This window comes from Tinamus guttatus, unplaced genomic scaffold (assembly GCF_059628265.1).
Source record: "Tinamus guttatus ecotype Peru unplaced genomic scaffold, ASM5962826v1 Tinamus_guttatus_pri_ptg000492l, whole genome shotgun sequence".
NCBI lineage: Eukaryota > Metazoa > Chordata > Aves > Tinamiformes > Tinamidae > Tinamus > Tinamus guttatus.
In genome coordinates, this window is record NW_028289026.1 from 1,364,098 (window position 1) to 1,386,058 (window position 21,961).

The 21,961-nt window shown below is 43.1% G+C and overlaps 1 protein-coding gene across 1 annotated transcript in view; it reads right to left on the reverse strand.

Annotated features, from left to right (window-relative positions):
* The window catches only part of SAMD12 (sterile alpha motif domain containing 12), a 156,027-nt gene extending 134,464 nt beyond the window's left edge, over positions 1–21,563 (reverse strand). Inside the window, exons 1-2 of the mRNA XM_088533299.1 lie at positions 21,507–21,563; positions 6,793–6,962 (exon numbers count right to left, since the gene is read on the reverse strand). Of these exons, the coding sequence (XP_088389425.1) occupies positions 6,793–6,962; positions 21,507–21,519 (183 nt within the window). The 5' untranslated portion in view covers positions 21,520–21,563. The remainder of the gene's footprint in view (positions 1–6,792; positions 6,963–21,506) is intronic.
* Between the last annotated feature and the right edge of the window lie 398 nt (positions 21,564–21,961).

The window sequence follows — 21,961 nt, forward strand, 5'->3', positions numbered from 1 at the left end:
AGCAAGCTCTTTCAGAAAAAAAGAGCATCTATGTCTGTATGAGCCCACAGTATTACATAAGTGAACGTCCACACCACTTATTTTTGGAGTAGCACCAGTGCTTTTACTCCCTCTGTTTGCTAATAGCAAACTGCAATTGCAGCTCCTCTTCACACTAGCACAAAGGGAGAGATGACAAATGTCACTTTGATGGCTTTCACAGGACAATAGGAGCCAGCACAGCCTACATTTCCCTCCTCACGCTCCGCAGCTGTCTCTGGGGAACCGTATGCTGCTCCTACCCTGCACAGAGGCTGCATTCCCTCCTCGTGGCAGGAAGCACCACTGGCTACGCAGCACTTGGTGCAGTGCAGTGGCTAGGGTCATCCACGACAGGGCAGCCCATGGGCCACCCCCAGCCCTTCCTTCACATGTGTGCACTGGCAGACTGGGGAATCTCTCTTTCCAGTGTCACTTGATGGACTGAAGTGAAGAGGAAGTTATATTTTTGCAATGACAAGACGAGCTCAAGCAGAAGAGTTTTATAAAGCATCCCTTTAAAGCCTTTCACAGCTAACAGCTGTCTTGCCCTCTATGGGTAAACCTCATCTCTTCTGCTTACTGCCATCTAAAGAGCTAAGTACTCATCTAAACTAGTTCCTTTGACCTTTGAGAATTAAGAAAAAGAGAAGCAATAATGAGAATAATCCCATGTTGAGATGGGGGAGGAGAGACACAGAAATAATGTGAGTTTTGCCTCTCTTTTTCCCTCCTCACCATGCTTGAGCAGGCCACAACAAGCCCCTCACACGAGACCTCTGGTTTACCCTGGGCCTCCTGTCAGGCAGCGGATCCTTCGGCATCCCCAGGTTGGCAGCTGGGGCGCCCATGAATAGGAGATGCCCCCTCTTTTATGCTGAATGTACCTCGCTACGGAAACGTGGGTCAGCACATTACACTGTTAAAACAGCAGAAGATAAAACAGTGGGGGAAAAGATGCCCCACAGTGAATACACTTAGATTCTAGCAGGTATTTCTCCTCCTAGGGCAAATCCCCTCTCCTGAGCAGCAAGACCTGAACAGAGAATGAATATACTTCATGTTCTTCTGGCTAGTTACCTAGTTCCCAATGAATCCTGAAACAGGCAGCTATGCTGTGCACTACAGGTAGGGTTACTCTAGCACTTCACTCCCACCAGTAAAATCCTCAAAGTGACAAAAAAATCCTCAATCTCTGCTACTTCACCCCACATTTGTATTTCATGCTCAGAACAGAAGCCACAGAATTCACTGCAAGATTTTGCAACTTTAGTCATCAGATGGGGGTCATCATCACGAGTGATAAGCTGGCCACAACTGAAACTAACGGCAAAACTTTAAGGAATAGGTTTTATTAGTGGAAAAGTTAGGAGTCTCCCTATGCCTTTCCCCTCAGAGCAGTGAATATATTATTTTTGAAAGGGAACAGAATTGCGAGATCTGTATCTGCAGAAATGGGGGCCTGAGCCCAGGAGCAAGAAATTCCCCCATGATCATCTAACTTTCACTCTACACTAGCCTCATAATTTAACATTAAACATCTGTCCTAGAAATAAGCAGCCATTTGCCTTTTTTACAATAACTGTATCAATCTAAAGTTTCAATCCATTATTGAACTGCAGGCCCAAGTCTTTTGTCAAAAAAGTTGTCACACTGGGGAAATTGAAGGCTTTTGTGAATGTGACAACATTGACATTTTTATATATAAATGTCAGCCACCTCTACCCAGATTTTATTACGTATTTGCTCCCAGATGAGAAGATTACTCTTTTCTAAAAAAAAAAAATGCCCTTGTAAGCCATACAAGTTCAATGTCATGATTTGCATTAAGAAAGGGAGTGCATGTGCACATACACATGTGCATGTGAGCGGATTACCACCAGGCTATTCAGACTCAGTGCAACACAGAGCAAAACATATGGACACATGAGTATTTCAGCCCTCCAATTTAGATGCTTGACAGAAAGACAACACACACACTTTAACCATGCAGCACAAGAAAGAGAGCGCTACTAAAATGAAGACAGACACCCAGCCACTGTTGTGTATTACTAATAACTATCAAATGAGGCATCAGGGAAGCACACCGCCCTGAAGCATATGCCAGCTGCTAACATCAACATTTACCAAACAGAAGTATTTTTAAATCCTCTTCAGATATGCTGTACATGGAGATTTCATAGCTATTTTTGCTAGTCTTGTAAAAATCCTGTATCTACTTTTTCTTGATTATTACAACCCATACTAGATCCCAGAGAAACAAGTGTGCATGCAGACCCCTACTTCCTATCAGCAAGCAGGACCCCACTTAGAGCCATACGGAGCCATCAGGGCTCTGCTGAACCTTCACTCTGCCAGGCAAAACACTTGTTAACCTCGGCCACTTGCATCTGGGTTCTTCTTCAGGCTTTCTGCACACACACCAGAGGAGGAGAATAAGCTAGGAAAAAAAAAAAAAAGAACCAAAATATTCAATTGCTTAGAATGTACCAAGCAGCTACTGTGTATGTTACTTATTGCCAGGACCATTGCTTGGTAGATGCAGTCCATCTCAGTCCACCCATTTTATAATCTTGATTAAAAAGAACACCACTGTGTAACCTCAACTACTGAGTAAAATACCAGAGAACTTTCTGTTCTGGTGAGAAGTTTCATAATGTCTTTTTTTCTTAAATAGTTGACAAAATAATACTTTTATATTTAAAAAATATTTTTATAATATCCTTATTACTCAAAAGCTTCACTCCTCAGATATTTCTTCAGGCACTCTTAACATACACCACCTAGTCCCAGGGGAGAGCAGAACTCTTCCTGAAGCCAAAGTAGATGCTTCCACTCTCATCAGTATTGAGCTGGGCCCAGTAAAGCAATATAAATTCTCATCCTCTTGTTATTAATTTCAGTCAGCCCTTCAGCATTGTTTGATGCCACTTTGAAGAAAGAAGTAAGTGTATATATATATTAAGAAAGGAAAGAAATACAACCCCAAAGAATTAATGAAAAACACTACACCAGTAGACTATACTTTTTGTTGTCTATAAAGCACTCGAAGAGAGGGCAAATTAAAAACACTGTACTTCATCTGCCAGTTTCTTTTCACAGTTTTCCTGAACATTTTAAAGGAGTGTTAATTTGCCTGACTCAGATAGGAAACTGCAATTACTAACATGAGAAAAAAAATCCAGCTGCAGTGGTTGTCATTAAAATGACCATATTTTCTATGCTGCTATTGCATAGTGCAAGCAATGCCATCAGACATACATGTCTTATGTTAAGAATGAAAACTCCCTGAATAAATCCATTTCTTTTAACAAGTGACGGACGAGAAGCAAGTCTCACGCACACAGTGAAGACAGCTTTTTGAGCATAATATGTGGGAAACTGTCATAAAGTTAATATTTCTGCAAGACAAATGATTTTCCAAATCTTTTAGGAAAGACACCTTTGGTTCAAGCCAAAACTCAAGAGCATGGGAATTCAGAAGTCTATAAAAACTTTCTGTATCATAAATAATTATTTCTGGGTAAATACAATGAGCCATGAAATTTGAGATTGCAAAATTTGCTAATTCCATAAAAAATAGAGAAGAAAATGGGCTAGACATAGCATCTTAACAACATAAAGAATTCCAGTAAATACACACACACAGAAAATAGGTTAAATGCAGAAGGTGCTAAGAAAAGAAATATCTAAATCCTCTGTTTTTTTTCTCAATAAAGAGCTTTACAGTCTATCCACTCAACTGCCTACCATTTACTGTGAATACTGAAAAATTAATCATCAACCAAGAGCGTGTTCATACGAATACAAATACACATATATAAATCCTTTTTTACATATATAGAAATAATAGAAAAAGGTGTACTATTTTTACATTGCATTTCCTCAATTTGCTACCTGGTATACGTCACTTCAGACATGAATGACTTTTCCTGAACTTGCTCATATTTGTTACACAGCTTATTTCTAGAAGAGGTTGGGGGAGACCAAGGTCATTGTTCCATTTTCCTTTAAAATTCCTTTAAAATAATCTCCAACAGTCTCTAAAAACTAAATAGCTAAATAGCTAAATAACTAAATAGCTAAATAACTAAATTTAGAAGCTCAATGGGAGCTTCTAAATGAGGGCTGCTTCTCCCACACTGCACTTTCTGCTGGTGCATCCCAAATTTCAAAGGAAAGTTTAAACTGATTATTACTGTTCTGTAAGTTCACAACAGATGAGAAAAAGAAGGACATCCTGCACTGGAAAGCAGGTTTTGTTTGTTCCTTTGGACAGTATAACCTTCAAGCTGCCTCCAGTTTGAAGTGCTGGAATTGGTCCCAATGAAGACAAATTAGAGCGCTGAGGGCACAGAAAATGGTCCATAAGGCTTCCTAAATTGCATTTAACACATTGCACTGCTGTGTGCCATATAAATCTCACTACTGAAGATATGAGGTATGTGTTAATATTATTTGAATGCACAGGGTTGCTAAGAAATCTTTTTTTATTATTATTAAAAAACAAAACAACTGAGCAATGAGGAAATATAAAACAAATGGATCTGTCTAAAGTGTTTTATTTATAATGCTTTCCTCTGTTCCCTCTCATCTTTCCATTGGACAGATATGACAGCACGGATCAAGTTTCATAACAACAGCTTACTTCAACTCCTAAAACCCTCACAAGTTACCAACCCAACTCTATACCCAAAATTTGGAGGACACAGCAACACGATTTTGAAGTTTATAGTATAGCAAGACAGGAAGGACAGACTATGTAGCACTATGATGCATAATCCAAATGAGAAAGGCCACAAAGTTAATGCTACACAGAAAAGGAGAGAGAAAAGAAGTTACCTACCGTGGCAGCAGCACACACACGCAGAGCAGGAATCCCTTTATTAGATTGATGCCATTAGGGCAAGCATATTCCATCACACATGATACCTGTTTTGTTGTTTTGTTTTTTTCTCGCTTAAACCTGAAGCATGCCCAGCTCTTCCTAAATAAGGCCACTGCAACTGGGTGTAGCAATCCAAGGGCTGACTTCACCCCACAGAGATCAATATTTTCACACCTCCCTCCTCTCCCTGTGCCCATCTACTGATACGCAGCCTTGAGAACAGGTTTCCATTTACCAATCCAAGAGGCAGAGCTCAGGCAGTAGGAGCACAGGCTCCCTTATGTTAACTCACTGATACAACTCGACCTCAGCTGTCTGCTGGCATGAAGCTTTTACAAAGATGCGCCCTACCTAGCTACACTCCCGGTCAACTAGACACAAATGTTGAAGCCCCGTTGCTTCATTTAGTGCAGTTCATTCCCAAGCCAACAACATTTGCTCAGGCTTAAACCTCCCTAGTTTTCCCCATAGCCCAGGTTTGTGCCTGGCAAGGGTGGCACACAGGCAGAGCCCACTTGTCTTTGCAAAAGGCTGCGTGAACACACGATTAGCTAAGCTTCGTCTGAAAGACAAAATCTGGTCTGCTCATTATCAAAGAGAAAATTCAAATCATTAAGCACAAGCCTGCCCCTTAAGGGCTCCTGATAAATCAGCAGCTCACTTGATATTAGTCATAAAAGACACTACTAGTAGCATTGATTTTGATAAACTCCAGCCTGAATTGAATTGAATCCAGTTCAATGATTTAAAGATGCAATGAAATGAGTTGAAAATGCACTCGTTTATAACTAGACATCTTAGATAAATATAAGAATAGAGAATTCATATCGAGTCTTTATTGTTAATGCTACTGCACAAAATATTTAATGCTAATTTATTCTAAAAGTGAAATTCATTTACTGAATGAGTGACCTCAGGAAATGCTCTTATTTGCTCAGCCATTGAAACAGTTGTTATAATACACATCTTTTTTTCTTTGTCCTTTAAGGAAAAAAAAAAATTGCTCTACTAACTCCCAAAGTGTCAAATCAGTAAAAACTCAATTTTCCACTCTGCAGAAGTTCCCCCTCAAAATGCATGTTTTTAAGGTTTAGGTTTTAGGTCAAAGGGATTGATGGGGCTTTTATAGGATATAGATAGGATATAGGATATAGGCTTTTATAGAATCTAGCCTAAAATGTATTTTACATTCTCTTATTTGTTACTCTAGCTAAACACACACCTAATATAAGCAATTATTGTCCTATACTCAGGATAGTTGGAGCACACACATTCACCTGCATTTCATAGTCACATATATTGTACATGGACAAGAAACAGCAGAACTTCAATCAGCTTTTATTAATGAGAACGGACACACCATTTTGTCTCTAAGAACTCACAGCTGAAGTGTGTCTATTCACTGACACACTACATATGTAAAAACCGGTCTTATTTATTTTACCTAAAATCAATTAACACTGTCTATTAAACCCAGTCACCCATATAATACCCATATAATAATCCACATATTCATATACCCATAGAAGCTTTCTGCTCCAAGAAAAGAAAATACAAACAGAAAATCCCGCACAACCCAAATATATTCCCCTTCTGGTTGTTATTTACTCAAGTAATTCAGAAAATATTTGTCTTCACAATGTCAGAAAGAACAATACCATTATTTCTGTCATCTTAATAATTACCCAAGATATGTGTGTGTGCTGAAACTCAACTGCAATACCTCCCCTCCATATCACCCATTCTCCTCGGATTTTTTTTTTTTTTTTTTTAGCTTTACATGCTTTTATCAGAATGACAAATGTTTTCCAAGCAGGAGTAAGAATGCCAAAGTGCTTGGATTATTCAAGGTCAGCTGAAACAAAGAAGGATCCAGTTCAACCTACCTTAGATATTTCTGGCTCCACATGTTTCTTGGGTGTCTCTTTCAACTCGGGCCCTTTTGGTGTGTTCTTAACGGAGGGTGATTCAACTCCTTCACCTTCAAGTTGCAGGTTAATACCTTCTGTGGGGACAGGATGATCAATACCATTGGGATTCAGATTGCAATGGATAGCTGGGAAAAAAATTACAACAAAGAGGAAACACTACTTAGGAAAAAATAACCTGACATCGCAAGTATTTATCACCAAGTATTAATAAATGCTACATGGTAGCCAGACTGAAGTCTGATTGTGGCAAAAGAATTGTCTGCAGCTTCATACCAACTCAGGGAGAACTACCTGAGGAAGAAAATGGAAAAATACCACAGCACATTATAGTGTTATTTTATCCAGACCACTGTGTATAACTGTTCTCTACTGGCATTGCTACAGAGTCCAAGACCCTCAATTTACAGCTTTTACTAGTGGAGGACAATATATCCCCTGTATTTATCATTCAGCCCTACCTTTTTTTCTTTTCTAGGAAGGTAAGTTAGAGCTTTTCTATCACATTTTCCATTAACTGCCTCATTCTGTCCCCTAAACAATGCGAGATAAGTGAGCCGTGCACAGCAAGCCAGGAAACCACTCTGCCCATCCAGCAGTGACTTACCCAGCTGATTAGCTCCCTTCAGCACTTTGAACCACTGCAAATTACCACATTCACCACCCTAACAAGCAAGAGGGGTGTACACTCTAGGAGAATATAATGAGGTATGGACTAATGATAGCAGAATAAGGAAAGCAGCCAGGGGAAAAAAAAATCAAATGCAAACCATACCCCAGAAACGCACACAGAACTATGGCAATAGTTTAATTGGTTTCTATCTGAAATTTCACGGTCCCAGCATTCATGCAGAAGGCAGCTTTAACAACCTTTCTGGCAAGCATACAGATTTCTCAAATGTATTCATCCTGAAGCAACTTCTCCTTCATGCAGGTATCTAAATTTTCTGTATGCATTTCTAGGCAAGTGTACTACTTCTAGCACCACTCATCATTTAGTATCCTTGTACAGGCTGGCTGAAGGCAGCACAACCCCAAATTTCAGAGGTCTGCCATTGCCCCTCATCACTGAGAAGGGAAAATAAATGACTACTTTCAGTCACTTCTTTACACACATTGTTTTTCCCAGCCATACCATCTGAGTCAATCCACAATGTAAATGCATAAATCCAGATAATCTCAGCAGTGGCACTTCTTAACTTTTGAGTCTTATATTTCTTACTCTTCCTGGATTTTGCTCTTACCATTGCTACAAGACTACGATGGAAATAAGCCTCCTGAGCATAACTGTTGCTTGATTCTTCCCTTGCAAGACCTCCTTCTATGTCAGAGAAAAAGCAAAATCCTTTTTATTTCTGCAGTGACACTAATAGGATTCACCTCCTCCGGCTGTGCAGCCTTTATAGGGAAAGATATCTAGACCCTGCCAAGCTGTTATGATGAAGGACTCTTTGGGGCATGGTTCAAAGAGATGCTATTTTGTGGTTATATTTACATGAGCATGTCTTAAAGACACCAGAAAACTACTTGAGCTCTCTTAGCTCATACCTATCAAAAAGAAATAGGTAATTAGTAAAGACTACTTTGTTTATTCACGAGACCACAGAAAGGACAGATACGATCTGCCACAAGAGACTTCCACAGCCTGATGCAGATGAAAACTGTCTGTTAGCACACAGACTTAAGTCAGTTCCCCTCCTTCACAAAAAACAGGAGCTCACACAGCTATGTTGTATAAAGTTCCTTTCTAGCACATCCTGCTCCGGAAGAACTGCAGAGGCTGGAAATCAGCAGTAAAAGACACTTGGTTAAGAAATGGGGGGGGGGGGAAACCTTCAACTGTCTCCTACAGGGATTTTGCCTAGCCAAAAGACTGCTGTATATACCCTTTAACCATTCATAAACCTCAGCCCAACCCCAATCCAGTCAGCGTTTGGCTGCCAGCCCCTTTCCATGCTCCCTAGAGGGAAGTTACAGAGCACAAAGGACCTGGGCAGTGCCCTGAGAGCCCTGTGCCAGCAGGGAGCTTCCTGTGCTCCCGCTCCTCCCTTCCCTGAGGCACCAGCACAACAGGGAGCAGGGAGGAGGCAAGAAAAGCCTTATGGCTTGGAGAAGACTTACCATGCATTACAGGGAACAAACAATACAGCCTTTCTGGTAACATGTTAGCGCAAGCAGCACTTGAATGGGTTAAAAAAAAATAACTCCTGCATGGCAAAATAACGTCAAGCATGGCAAGATGCTGCTTGAAATCCAGGTGCCCTCAAAAAGCACCTTTCTGAAGTCACTGATACTAGGCTGGGGTCAAAGACAATCTTTATGTGGAAAGAGTTCAGTTTCTTCACTGTGTCACAGGCTTGGCTTGCAGTAATGACAAAGTCAGGACTAAATACTTTCCTCCAGGAAGACAACTCTAGAACAAGAACCTCAGCATGGGAAGAAGAAGGAAAAGGCAGAGGTGAGAATAAGTATCATCTGTTGCTTGGCAAAGCCAGTATCTCTTGGTCAAGAGTCATCAGCTCACGGCTACTTTTGTTTTTCTCCAGTACTGGTGCTTCCATCTCAGGTACCCAGAGCCTAAGCAGAAAGAGCGTTTGGACAGATCTGTTATTTCCTGCAGCCACACAGTAAATGCAGCATTTCCATTTCTATGACAGAGAGAGGTGGAGCTCTCCATGCCTTTTAAATGTCAGTCCAAGCCATAATTCTTCCCTTTCAAGATTTGTTAAAAGCAGGGGAAAAGGTCAAGGTTTGGTCCATAACAACATACCTAACTAACTCCCCAATCAGCACCTTTTAGGCCATTTTAGCTACATAATATCAACTCTAAGCTTCAGGATCAGCTATACAAAATACAAAGACTGACAGCTTCCAGGTTAAACATCTATAGAACTGAGTTTAAAAAGCTCTCACAGAAGAGCCTGTATCCCACTATCAATCTCTTGACTGCCACAAATTGCCAACTTTATCACAAGCCAACTTTTCCCTTTGAACTTTCTCCAAAATACAAGTCCTATGGCATTCTCTGCTCCCCTCAGCCGACTCTTCTTTAACTGTAAAGCTCATTTCTCAGGACTTCATGGTATTCTCCTGGAAGAGAGCCTCACTTACTACAGACACAGAAGTTTCCTGCTAAAATACTGTGCTCTGACCTTGGCTTATGTCAGCAAACCCTGTGCATTCTGATCATGTTCTTATATCATTGCTTTGGTAATGGCCCAACTTTCTCTGTACATCTTCTTTCTACCATATCAAAGCCACCTTCTAATTCCCAGACTTTAGAAGTCTATCAATAGAGCAATTCTACCTCCAAATCAGTTGACTGAATCAGCCTAATACCGCTAGCTATCAGTAGTATCATTAGATTTTGAAACAGAATCCCTTCTAATATTCTTCGATATAGTTTCATCACTCGTATATCATTCATATGCCTCAGTAAAATCATTCTTTATCCAGTTTCACGTAAGTCTGAAATTCTCTTTTCCCCAGTATCCACAGACTAGGCAGCCTACTGAAATCCCCACCTAACAGCTGAAATTGTCTCTTTTTGTGCTTCCCAGCAATTGCTACTGAATTTGTATTGAAGCTTCTTGTGGTGGGAACTCTTTTGTGAGGAGGGTACAGGTGGATGGACGTTCTGTGCTGCTCTGTCTGCACAGCACTGGCTTCATGAGGAATTTTGCTGGCAGACTCAATGACAGATCTACAGATTACACTTAAAAAATAGATGTTATCTCAAACAAAGGTTTTTAAATGCTCTTGTACTCCTTGCTCAATGATACAGCTTATACTTTTCTAAGCCCTGAACACACCTGCAGATATCTGCTTTTCCAGAGCTTTCAAGAAAAGACTGCTGAAAACTGTCAAGTTACAGAAATCTGGAATTCTGTTAGAAAACAGTAGACAGAGCACCCAGAATGGAAAGGTGACCATGTTTCCTCTAAAAAGCTAGGGAAGAAACAAAATTAGTGTAATACTCCAGTATATTTTTTTTCATAGGCTAGAATATAAACACCCAAGTCCTTTCCCAGGAGACAGGACAAGATAATTTGTTGCCCTCCACAAGCTGCTCCATGTGGCAGCGCTTGCTGCCCACGCAGGTGCCTAAGGCAGATCCACTGGAGAGCTCCAGGGGCAGCGCGGATGCTGCGCCTCCCTAGCTGCCTTCCTCCCATGAGTCTGCCTCGCCAATGGCAAGCGGCCAAGAGACAGCTTGTCTGAGCACGCCTGACATTGTACAAAGTCACCAGGAACCACAGTAAGCTGCTGGCACCCGGGTGCAGGCCTCATGTTTTACTAGAGGACACTCTATGAGTCTTGTCCCGAGAAAAACCTCAGAGTCTTTCCAGAAGGTAGCCCTGAAACACCCAAGTATTGGATGGAAAGTCTTAGTCCCTGTGCGGCCTCAAGGCTTAGCAGATAAATCTGTGATCCATCTGTGCACCTCGGTGCACTCTGCTGCCTACTGTGTCAAACATTTCATAACCGCCTGTTTCAGTGGGAATATGCTGCTTGCTTAAAATTTTAAGCAGATCAATTAAGACTACATTAAAGCGTATTTGGCAAGTGGTTGAATTACATTCAATAACAATTGCTCTATTCTGAAAGTGATGGAATAAAAATAGCATCTTCTTACTCATCTGTGCTGTTCTGTGTGCATCACACTCATGTGCTTTTAGCTTTTGCTCTTTAGAGACAAAAAGCAGACACAGGAGCCATCCATCCAAAAATCTAACAATCCCTAGAAAACCTTCAAACATTAAACACTTGCAAACAAGCTCTGTTTTGTATACTCATACCACAGATTTTGTTGTACAATGCTAGGAGATAAGTCCACACAACTCACAGGTTACTCCCATCATTAAAATGCCGCCCAGTTGGGAAAGAGATGTCAGCAAGCAGATCTCAAACTTCAACAAACTCAGGTTACACATAACAGGGGCCCTATATAAAGGATCCAAAGGTCTTTTTGGTCATCTTGAAACTGCAGGAAGTTCATGAAGATCACACCAGACCCCTGGGTGGCAGGTCTCCATGTATCTGTCCCTTCTATCTTTGCCTGGTTTTTGTCAAAGGCCAAATCTCCAACTATGCAAAACTCCACAGGCAGCTTGTTCAGTTAGGCCTCTACAAGCTTCCACGTGCTGCATTTCAGAACCAAGTGGTCAAGCAGTATCCCCTGGGTTATTTGCTTGACAATATTTACAGTCTGATCAAATTCCAAGAAACATTCACATAATGATTTAAGTTTCAGACTAAGATGTTTGATTATGGCAAATGAGCAAGAGATATCCATATTGCAAAGCCCTTCCCAAGCTTCCAGAAGTTTGTAATTCATTGGTAATTTTGAATATCTCTAGAACACATAAAATTACTTCAGGATTACACCTGACCTAAGCAGTCATTACCACTTTACAATACTAAAAAAAAAAAAAAAAAAGTATTAGAAACAAAAGCTACAGATCATCTTAACAAGTACCATCTGGTTTAGGATTATTTTGACCACTTTGGCACAGAAATCAATTCACAGGAATGAACAAATACAACACTCGAGTAACCTGTCAGCATCATCAGCCAGTTTCTAGTTTTGATAGAATTAATTCTCCATAACGTCTGATCTACAGCTGATGTAAATCATCATAGCTCCCACAACCTGTCATTTTGGGCCAGCTGGAGCTGCAAACCAAGCTCTGTAGGAATCCTACTTGCTGCTTCCATTGCCACCTGGTAAATACTGCTGGAATATTGGCAACACGCTGAGGAAGTAACTTAAAGATAATGCCTAACTCTGTTTCTCCAATCTGCCAATCTAATGCCATGAAATCAGTAGCATTCGCGTGGCCAAGTGGCCTCAAATCAGGACCACAGCAGATTAATCAGTTTAACCAATGATCAATTCTTACAACATACAAAGTTTACCACCAAGTGTTTGTCCAAGCAATGGATACACCCTCCATCTTTGGCGAGCTGGGAGATAAACTGAAGGGCAAGAGGAAAGAGGAAGATGGGTCTGTAAGCAAAAAAGGTGCTCATAACTAAAGTCAAAGATTAACACAAAAAAGTAAACAGTATTAGACAATCTGCAACACTCGACATGCATCTCCTACAGTCCCCTCAGTGATAAGAGGTAGCTGATGTAGTCATGAACCTTGTACAGCATCATCAGGACTACATTAGGAAATAAGAATGAGTAACTGAGTAGTTTCATCCTTAACCAAATGGAACAGATATTTCCTAATTCTGCTGAAGCCCATACAAAACCTAAATTTGAGAGAGATTAAAATTCCCTACTACTCCTCAGAACACCAAGCCCCATATAATAAATCATCTTACGTATTTTTCCTTTGCCTTTGAGACCCTCATTCTACAGGCATTTTATGTCTTTAAATTTACTAAGTTAAGAGATTTACTCGTGCATTTTAGACAATTTTTCTATTGGAAACTACCTGTTCACTTTTTTGTGTGGTAGTATCCACTTTCTGTCTCCTCCAGTTCAGAGACATCAGCAAATACTCTACACCTGCTGCTACGCCTCAGCAGACAGGCTGCACATTACCACAACCCCAGGTAGATCTCAGAGCTTCCCCAGTGCAAGTCCTGCCTTTTGTAATGGTAACAGAATTGAGTCATGAAGAACAGATAAAGTGACTGGATAGCCAAATTATTTCTGAAGAATTTTCTTCTTCCATTTTAACACAGGCATCTCTTGAATACAAACTGGCCATGGGGAAACTCACTGAGAAACAGCCCAGTTTGGTGAATAAGTATGGCAAATCTACCACACATCCTGCACAGACCTAGGGGAAGAAGAGAATGATAGTGAAAAAGAGAGTGGTGAAGTACACGGGGCAGAACGGACTTGGTGAATACAGTAATAAAGCCATACACATCCATTGCACACCAAAACATAATTTGAACAGTGGATCACAGTAGAGAACAACACAGGTTAGCAATTAATTTTGTAAAACACGTCCATTCTTTTTTAATGAGAAGGCTTGTGCCAGCATTTACTAAGCTTCTTCTGAAAAATAAGGCAGGTCTTCAGAATTTCAAAGATGTTTGTAAGAAGCACAGATTTGCAGTAAGGGAGTGCTACAGGAGATAAGATGGCAATGTATAAAAATACAAAAACCAGTAGGTAGGTAGAGAGGGACATACCTAAGTTAGTGCTCTCATTGATCACAAAGTATCTACCAACTGCCTTACACAAATGCCTGCTCAAGCGCTTCTGTTTCTTACTCACTGAGAATTTCACAAGGAACGTGCAGATGCCTGGAGCTGGTGGTATTACAGAACAGAAGAAGAAGAGAGAAGAGATGAAGAACACACTTAGGAAAGAAACAAGACTTCACTAGTTCCACTGTTCCCGCAACAAATTTGTCTTACCTGCAATCACCTAATAAAAGCTTTCTAAATCAGGAAATTAGCCAGTCACATTTCAGTACAACTTGTATTTCCAAGAGTGCTTCATCTTCTGCCTAATAGCACTAATAGCACAATAATTGTATAATCAGCGAGTGTTACACCAGAAACCTTTTCTGAATGCCCGGAGCCTGCCTAGGACATAGCATAGGTATCAGGCACACACACACACTGCCTCAGCTGCAGTAAAGGCTCCCTTCCCCAAACATGTACCACAAACCTCTGTTTTTACGAAGTACCGCAGGGCAAAGGCAAACATCTACTGAACATATGGAGCACAAATGGCTAAAGCTCAGCTGTGAATTAGGATTTTATTTATCATCCTATACATGATGCACAAAATCATCAGAATGCAAAGGAAATCTATAGTTCTACTACATTCTCACTAACATCACTATTTTCTGATCTGACCATTGACTTGTTTTCAGCTCTGCCTTCTTCTCATCTTCTTCTAAGTCACTGCCTTTGCCATTCCTTGAGATTACCCCTTTCCTTACATATTTAATGAAAGGGCTGGAAATGTCTTCTTTCCTTTCCCCAGCAAAATTCTTCACCTCCTACTGCTTATTCATACCACTGTATCCTCCTCAGTCCCATAACCCAGCTGATTCCTGTAGCAACAAACAGTTGGCGGAGAGCATGCAATTATTTTGCTGGAGGAAAATACAGCAGAAAGCTTCTATTTACACACATTAGGATTCTTTTTTCTTCATGTTTCTGGAACCGCATTATTAAAAGTCTGCTTCTTGCTTTTACTAGGTTATTTGCAGAGAAGCATTCCCAGCTCAATTCCCTCTAGCTAAAAGAAAAGGAAAAAAATAAAATAAAGACTAAAGAGATACTACAATTCAGCTCAAGCATCTTCCTGAAGCCCTCTCCCTACCAGCCAGGTCCTCATTGTGAGGTTTTAGATCACGTAATCAAACACAAAGCTTCCTTCAGCCTATATTCAGTCTGTTTTCCACCTGCTTGCAGCTGCCCTCACCCAGTAGTAGCAAACATGAGGGTGAATTGCTGTTCTTGGAGCAATGTAATGAACCCGCTATTCCGTGCTGAATTTAATTCATGCCGCATGGATAATATACAGCCACTGACAGCACCTCCTTCATCATTCTTCATAGTCCTTTTGCCACAAGATGCTTCTGAAGATGGAGAGGACCTATGCAAAACTGAAGGAACACAAAATGTACCCACGATATAAACCATGGCTGGTGAAAGGCATATAATTGATTTGCTTTAGGCTTTCCTGAAGGTCTCTCTTGGACCGTATTTCACCCCATCTGCAGCTTGCAACTGCCCCTGCCATGGGAACAGGTATTCTCCTATAGCTGCAGTCTGTCTCTAGACCCTTCCTTTACCTTCTCCCACGCACTAATCCCAATGATTTGATAGCTGATGTTACCCTGTTGCATAGCAGTATCAGCTCATGTGCATCTCTGTTTTCCATTATGTATCTCATACATCACATAAACAATTTTACAGTTCAGTGCCCAAGTGCCCATCCACCCATCTCTTTCCTGATTACCTGGATTGTCCTGACCAAATTCTGCTCTCAGGTACTTGATGCAAATCTAGAGTAGTTACACTTCATTGATGAGTCAAGGTGTCCTGGTTGCACATGAGATGAACTACTAAATCCTGCCATAAAAATTATCAGGTTCACACAGACCAAGCGCAGTTAGCCCAACAAACCATTGCTTAAGGAAACAATCTGAGAGTAGACTGCACATCGATTGATCTTTCCTAGGCAAATTAGGAGTGTCCTAAGTTTGAAGGCTGCACCTAGGCAATTGTAGGGCTGCGTGCTTAAAGTAAAAAAATTGCTTTTCATACAACATACAACTCCACTGTTGTGCTTTGTGAACTAGTTCTGAAAACTGTTTCTCATGACCCCTGAAATTCTACTTGGTATTTCGATTACCGGCTACCAGGCAGTTTCAAAAGACTTCAAAATGACTTCATTACCTGTCCTGGGACCGCTCAACCTGGAGAGGAGAAAACACTGGGGAGATTGTCACAACGTGCATAAATACACAAGGCGGGAAGAATAAAGAGATGGAGCCAGACTTTTCTCAGTGGTGCTCAGTGACAGGACAAGAGGCAACAGGCACAAATCAAAACACGGAAAGCTCCAGCTGGACACAACAACACATTCCTTTATGTGAGAGCTGATCAAACACTGGAACACTGCTCAGTGCACTGAGCAATACTCCTCCAGCAGCTCTGCCTCTGCAAACTAGCTGTTCAGTTCCAGAGTGCCATGGGCAGGATCACAGCTCAGAGTGCTGTCCAGATGCCTAAGCCTGCACCCACTAGCAAGACTTCAGAAGATTTCTCGGACATAACCCTCTCCAAGGCTAGCAGCTGAACAGCCTGCACCCATCTGCAACTGTTATACTTGCCTATACCACTTAGCTACGGTGCTTTTCTTTGAGTTTCTCACTACTGCTCTCCTATGAGATATCCCCTGACATGCTAGTAAGACGCGCAAAAGTCTGGCACCTGAACAGTGTGCCCTGGCCTCATGAGTTGAGCTATCAAAGAGGAACAACACTACACAGCCTCCTTAGATACTACCTACCATGCTGGGAGCTCTCATAAAAGTCTCAAGAAGGAAGGAGAAAATGACCAAATAATCAGCAATTAATAACCACTCACTGCTCAGGCTGCAGTGCAGCGACATCTCTGTAGCCACAGTTTAACTTGAGGATCTGCTTGCCAGAACAGAAGGAACCTCCTGCACTCCAGCTCACAGATTCCCCATACATGCCTGAGACAGTAAGGTACCCACCCAAAGCAAGAATTTGCAGCCCTAAACAGACTCCTAGAATTACACAGCTACATTATTCCTCTGGGTATAGTTGAGACACAGCTGATTTTTACAGGTAGTGAGTTGCAATGGAGCTCTTTTTCTAAAAAAAAAAAGAAAAAGAAAAAGAAAAAGAAAAAGAAAAAGAAAAAGAAAAAGAAAAAGACAAAGAAAAAGAAAAAGACAAAGAAAAAGAAAAAGACAAAGAAAAAGAAAAAGACAAAGAAAAAGAAAAAGAAAAAGACAAAGAAAAAGAAAAAGAAAAAGAAAAAGACAAAGAAAAAGAAAAAGACAAAGAAAAAGAAAAAGACAAAGACAAAGAAAAAGACAAAGACAAAGAAAAAGACAAAGACAAAGAAAAAGACAAAGACAAAGAAAAAGACAAAGAAAAAGACAAAGAAAAAGACAAAGAAAAAGAAAAAGACAAAGAAAAAGACAAAGAAAAAGACAAAGAAAAAGAAAAAGAAAAAGAAAAAGAAAAAGAAAAAGAAAAAGAAAAAGAAAAAGAAAAAGAAAAAGAAAAAGAAAAAGAAAAAGAAAAAGAAAAAAGAAAAAGAAAAAAAGAAAAAAAAAGGTAGCAACCCAGATGGGAGAACTCTACAAAATGCTTGAAGGCAGAGACTGCTCGCTGGGGAGGGGGCATGAAGCAAGCCCCATCTTCTGAAGTTAGGCTGTGGCTGAGTAGGAAAGAAGCGCCAAGATGCTGCAGCCCAACAGAGAGACTGCCAGGCACAAGGGGATGGGAACAGACCTGTGTACCAATACACATAACCCCATAACAGCTTAATGCATTTTTGCAACAAATAGCCACTAAATGTCCTACATGTCCATTCCTGTCCTATCAATCTCCTCTAAGGAGCCGTTGAGACCTATTAAGGAAAGTACAAGAAATGATGGGAGCACATGCTATTTTCAAATGACAAGATTTGTGACTTCTTTGCTCCACAGGCAATGCGGTGTGCTGAAAACATCTATTAGATCAGATTCCCTGGAAACTTAAGTGTAGAGAGTCTGAGCTTGGAGTGGGTATCGAGATAAGTAAGGTTGGATAGCTCAATACTTGGCCAAGATTATTTTAATTCTGGGCACACCTTGGAACAGCGCAACAGATACCTGAAACTAACATCTAAGTCCTTTTGATGGTCCTAAACTCACTTTGACATCCTTGGCAGACTGGCATAGCAAGCTCAGATGCACACAGTACCTCAAATCTCTGAGGAATTACAGGGCAACATTCACCATGGGTTGAAGCTTGCTGAGCGCTGAAGCCTTTCCACTGAGCTGTACCACGGGGCTGGAATTCGCAGGACTGCTTCGACATGAGTTGCTCACAGGCTGCAAACAAGCTCAGTTTTGCAGCAGTTAACCCTACTTTTACATCCCAGAAGGCTCTAACCTCTTTCTTAAGTCTCTGCTGTCCCTCAGAGCCATTGAGGAGCAAAACCAGAGCCCTTCTGTCACCCTTAAGCCAGTAAGACCCCACATAGAGAAAAATATTCTCCAACACACAGGTCCAGGTCAACAGCACCAGACCACTAAACAAGGGCCACAAGACAGCAGAGAACTAACTTTTCATCAGCCTTCAGGAGAAGTCTAGCAATTAATATATTTGTATACTTTCTAAAGCCTATACACAAGAAGAAAGGTAGCAGACCAAACTTACTAGGAAACCACTCTGTGATATAATTAGCCGGTTTTTTTTCAAGAATCTCAAGGGTGATGCAGGTCAGAGCTGCGTGGGACCTAAGAGAAGTGTGGGGGATTACCTGTGTGCAGATGTTGGCTGGGTGCTGCTGTCAGGCTTGTGCTTACCTCTGCAATAAACATAGGGAAAACATCACCCGTCTCTCTCCTCCTTTACCTCCGCTGCACAAGAGCAAGAGAAAAATATTTCCGAGAACACTGTAGCAAAGATCAAAAGCCTTTTTCTACTGACTCTGACCTAGTTCTTTCATTCTCACTAGAAGGAAGGGGGAAAAAAAAGGCATACTTAAAGGAACACTGTCAAAACTGTTAGGTCTAAAAATAGACCTGCTTGGCAGTGCTCCCGTCTAAATGGGCTCATATTAAGGAGTGCAAAGGGACAGTCAGGCAACAGATGTTGGCTTAGGCCAGGAACTCCCATGCTCCAGGATCTGCAATTCCCTCACACTTCGGGACCCCTTCAGAGACCAGTCAAACCCCAGACGTAGCCACTTGCTAGTCTGTGCAGAAGCCAGTGGGACCAGTCACCCAAAAGCCTTAGGAGACTCCACGAAGAAGGGCTGCAGGCTCATGGAGGCTCCTGGGCGGGTACCGAGAGACTGCAAGGTTGGAGAGCCTCAGCTTCAGCCACACTCTTCTAGGCCTTCTGCGTCTCCAAGCACCCAGATCTCACATACAGCAGGGTATGTTCCCAAGATCCCAAACACAAAACCAGGAAAACATTTTCCCAATGAAAACAAACAAACGGAAAAAAAAAGCACTGTGTTTCTCAAGACCAAAACATTTCAAGATTGGCAAGCTGGCGTTTTTCTACTCTTATCACATAGAAAATCCCCAGACAACTTTACTTGCACCTAGTTTTCACAGAGCATGAGCCACACGCATGAGCACACTCACATGAGTGAAGAACATGGCAGCGAGGCACAAGTCACCCCTCAGCTTCCCCAGCAGAAGCTGCAATGTCATGAGCTACCTGCCAAAAGGCACATTTCACGAGAAGAACACGGCCCACACCCAGGACTGCGATACTGTTAAGATAACAGCACGCTTTTAAGCACAAAGTTCCAACAAAAAGTTGTGGATAAGAACAGGCCTTACATATGCACACACTGCATTCACACCAAGTAGTCACAGCCACACAGCTACTTTTCCTGGAGAAGTAAGTCTTCTGGCTGCACTAGTGGTGAACAGAGTTACACAGCAGTTAGAAGGCAAAAAGACATTGGGAGAAAAGTTAAAATGGAAGTGAAGAAAAAATACAGACAAGAGGGCCTATTTTGAGACACTACAACAGGGATGCATCCTGCTGGAAGAATACAGAAAGAAAGGGCTAAAGAAGGAAAAAAACACCCATGTCTGCTGAAGGAGAAGTGCTGCTTCCCGACGGTTTAGCAAAGCTTTCTTTCATTAATATTTACAAAGCTTTTACGATTCTCAGGTGGAAGACACTGCAGAAATGACAGAAATTGTTACAGACCTGAAAGGACCCAGCAAACAGACTGAGGTCTTCAAGCGAATAAAGGCAAAGCACTAAAACAGGGGTTGCTGCTGGCATAGGCACCATCTGGTGCATGGCAGCCCATTTCATTTGCTTTCCCACTCCCGGGCTTGCATGCCCTGTCCATGATGCTCAGCCTTTTCCCACAGAAAAGGTTGCACTTCTTTTCAGGACCACTAGCTTCTTTCCTTGTATCATTACAGGCCTCAAAATGCTATTCAGTAAAGTGGCCTGTGCATAAGGAAATTGATGGACTCATGGAAAGGCTTAAGATTTGGGGTGGACGTTGGATGCACTCAGAAGCCTTTCAAGAAATAACTAGTGGTTTTATTTACCCTGTCTTCAGTTTGCCTTTGAAGTTGTTTTCCAGGGGCAATGAGCTGTCCACAGGCTTCAGTACCCACAGCTTTTGCTGGACACTCAAACATGCACCCTGGGTGCCTAGCAAAAGGCAACTCCAGCTGGATTTTCAGCCATCTCAGCTTGAGCCACAGATCCCACCGCTGCTGAGAAACGAAGCTCAAGGCTGCCTTGGGACAAGCACCCCAAAAAAAGAGACATACACCAAATTAGGCAGAGGAGGCTGGGGGTGGACATCTTGCTTTACAGCACGGACTTTGGAAGCTTTCCCTGAGGGAAAGCAACAGGGGCCCTGAGCCCAGGCACCCTCAGTGCCTCGTGCTGCAGCACCAAGGAGGGAGCAAATGCCAGACGTCAATGGCAGTCAAGAAGGAGGGATCTGCCTTGTCCCACATGCCTGGCTCACTTAGCTCCCGGGTGCCACACAGGGAGGAAACGCAGCCAGGGCCAGTCAGGGACAAGAGCCCAGCGCCCACGAGGGGACCTTGCCAAGCGGCCTCCTGCCACCTCCGCACCTCGGGCAGGTGCCACCGCCACCACCTGCCCGCCCGGGGCCTCCTGGCCGGGCCGAGGGGTTGCTGCACCTCGCGGGGACACGACGGGCCGGCCGGCGGCCCGCAGGGAGGCGGCCGGCGGTGCCTCCGGGAAGTTGTCGGAGCGAAGCCCGTGGCTGCCGCGAAGCAGCGCGGGCCTCCCGCGGCGCCAGCCGGGCCGGGATCCCCGCGGGCGAGGCCGGCGCCGCCTCCTCGAGAGCCACCGGCGAACGCAGCCCCCCGCTCCGCTCCGCTCCGCGGGCCGGCCCCGGCGCAGGTGAGTGCCCGGGGGAGGAGACAGGGGAGGGACCCCGGGGGCGGCGGGCAGGGGCCGCGCAGCGCTCACCTTCCACCGCCATCCTGCTAGCGGCGCATAGCGCGCCCGCCGCCCCGGCTCCGCCGCCGCCGCTCCCGGCCGCGCCGCCCCGGCCGCCCCGCCGGCCGCGCGCTCGCTCCGCTCATCTGCAGCCGCCGCGAGCAACCTGCCGCGCTGCCGCTGACAGCGGGCGGCGCCGCGCCCGCCGCGCCGCGGCTCCCTGGGAAATGTAGTCCCGGCGCCGCCGCGCGCCGCGCTGCGCCGCTTCGTGCCAGTCTGTACCGGTCTGCGCCGGTGCACACCGCTCTGCGCCGCTTCGTGCCAGTCTGTACTGGTCAGCACCGGTTTGGGCCTCTCCATGCCGTTGTGCGCCAGTTCATGCCAGTCTGTACCGGTTCGTGCCCCTCTGTACCAGTCTGCACCGGTTGGCAGGAAGCTGTACCAGTCTGCGCTAGTTCACACCGTTCTGCACTGCTATGCGCTGG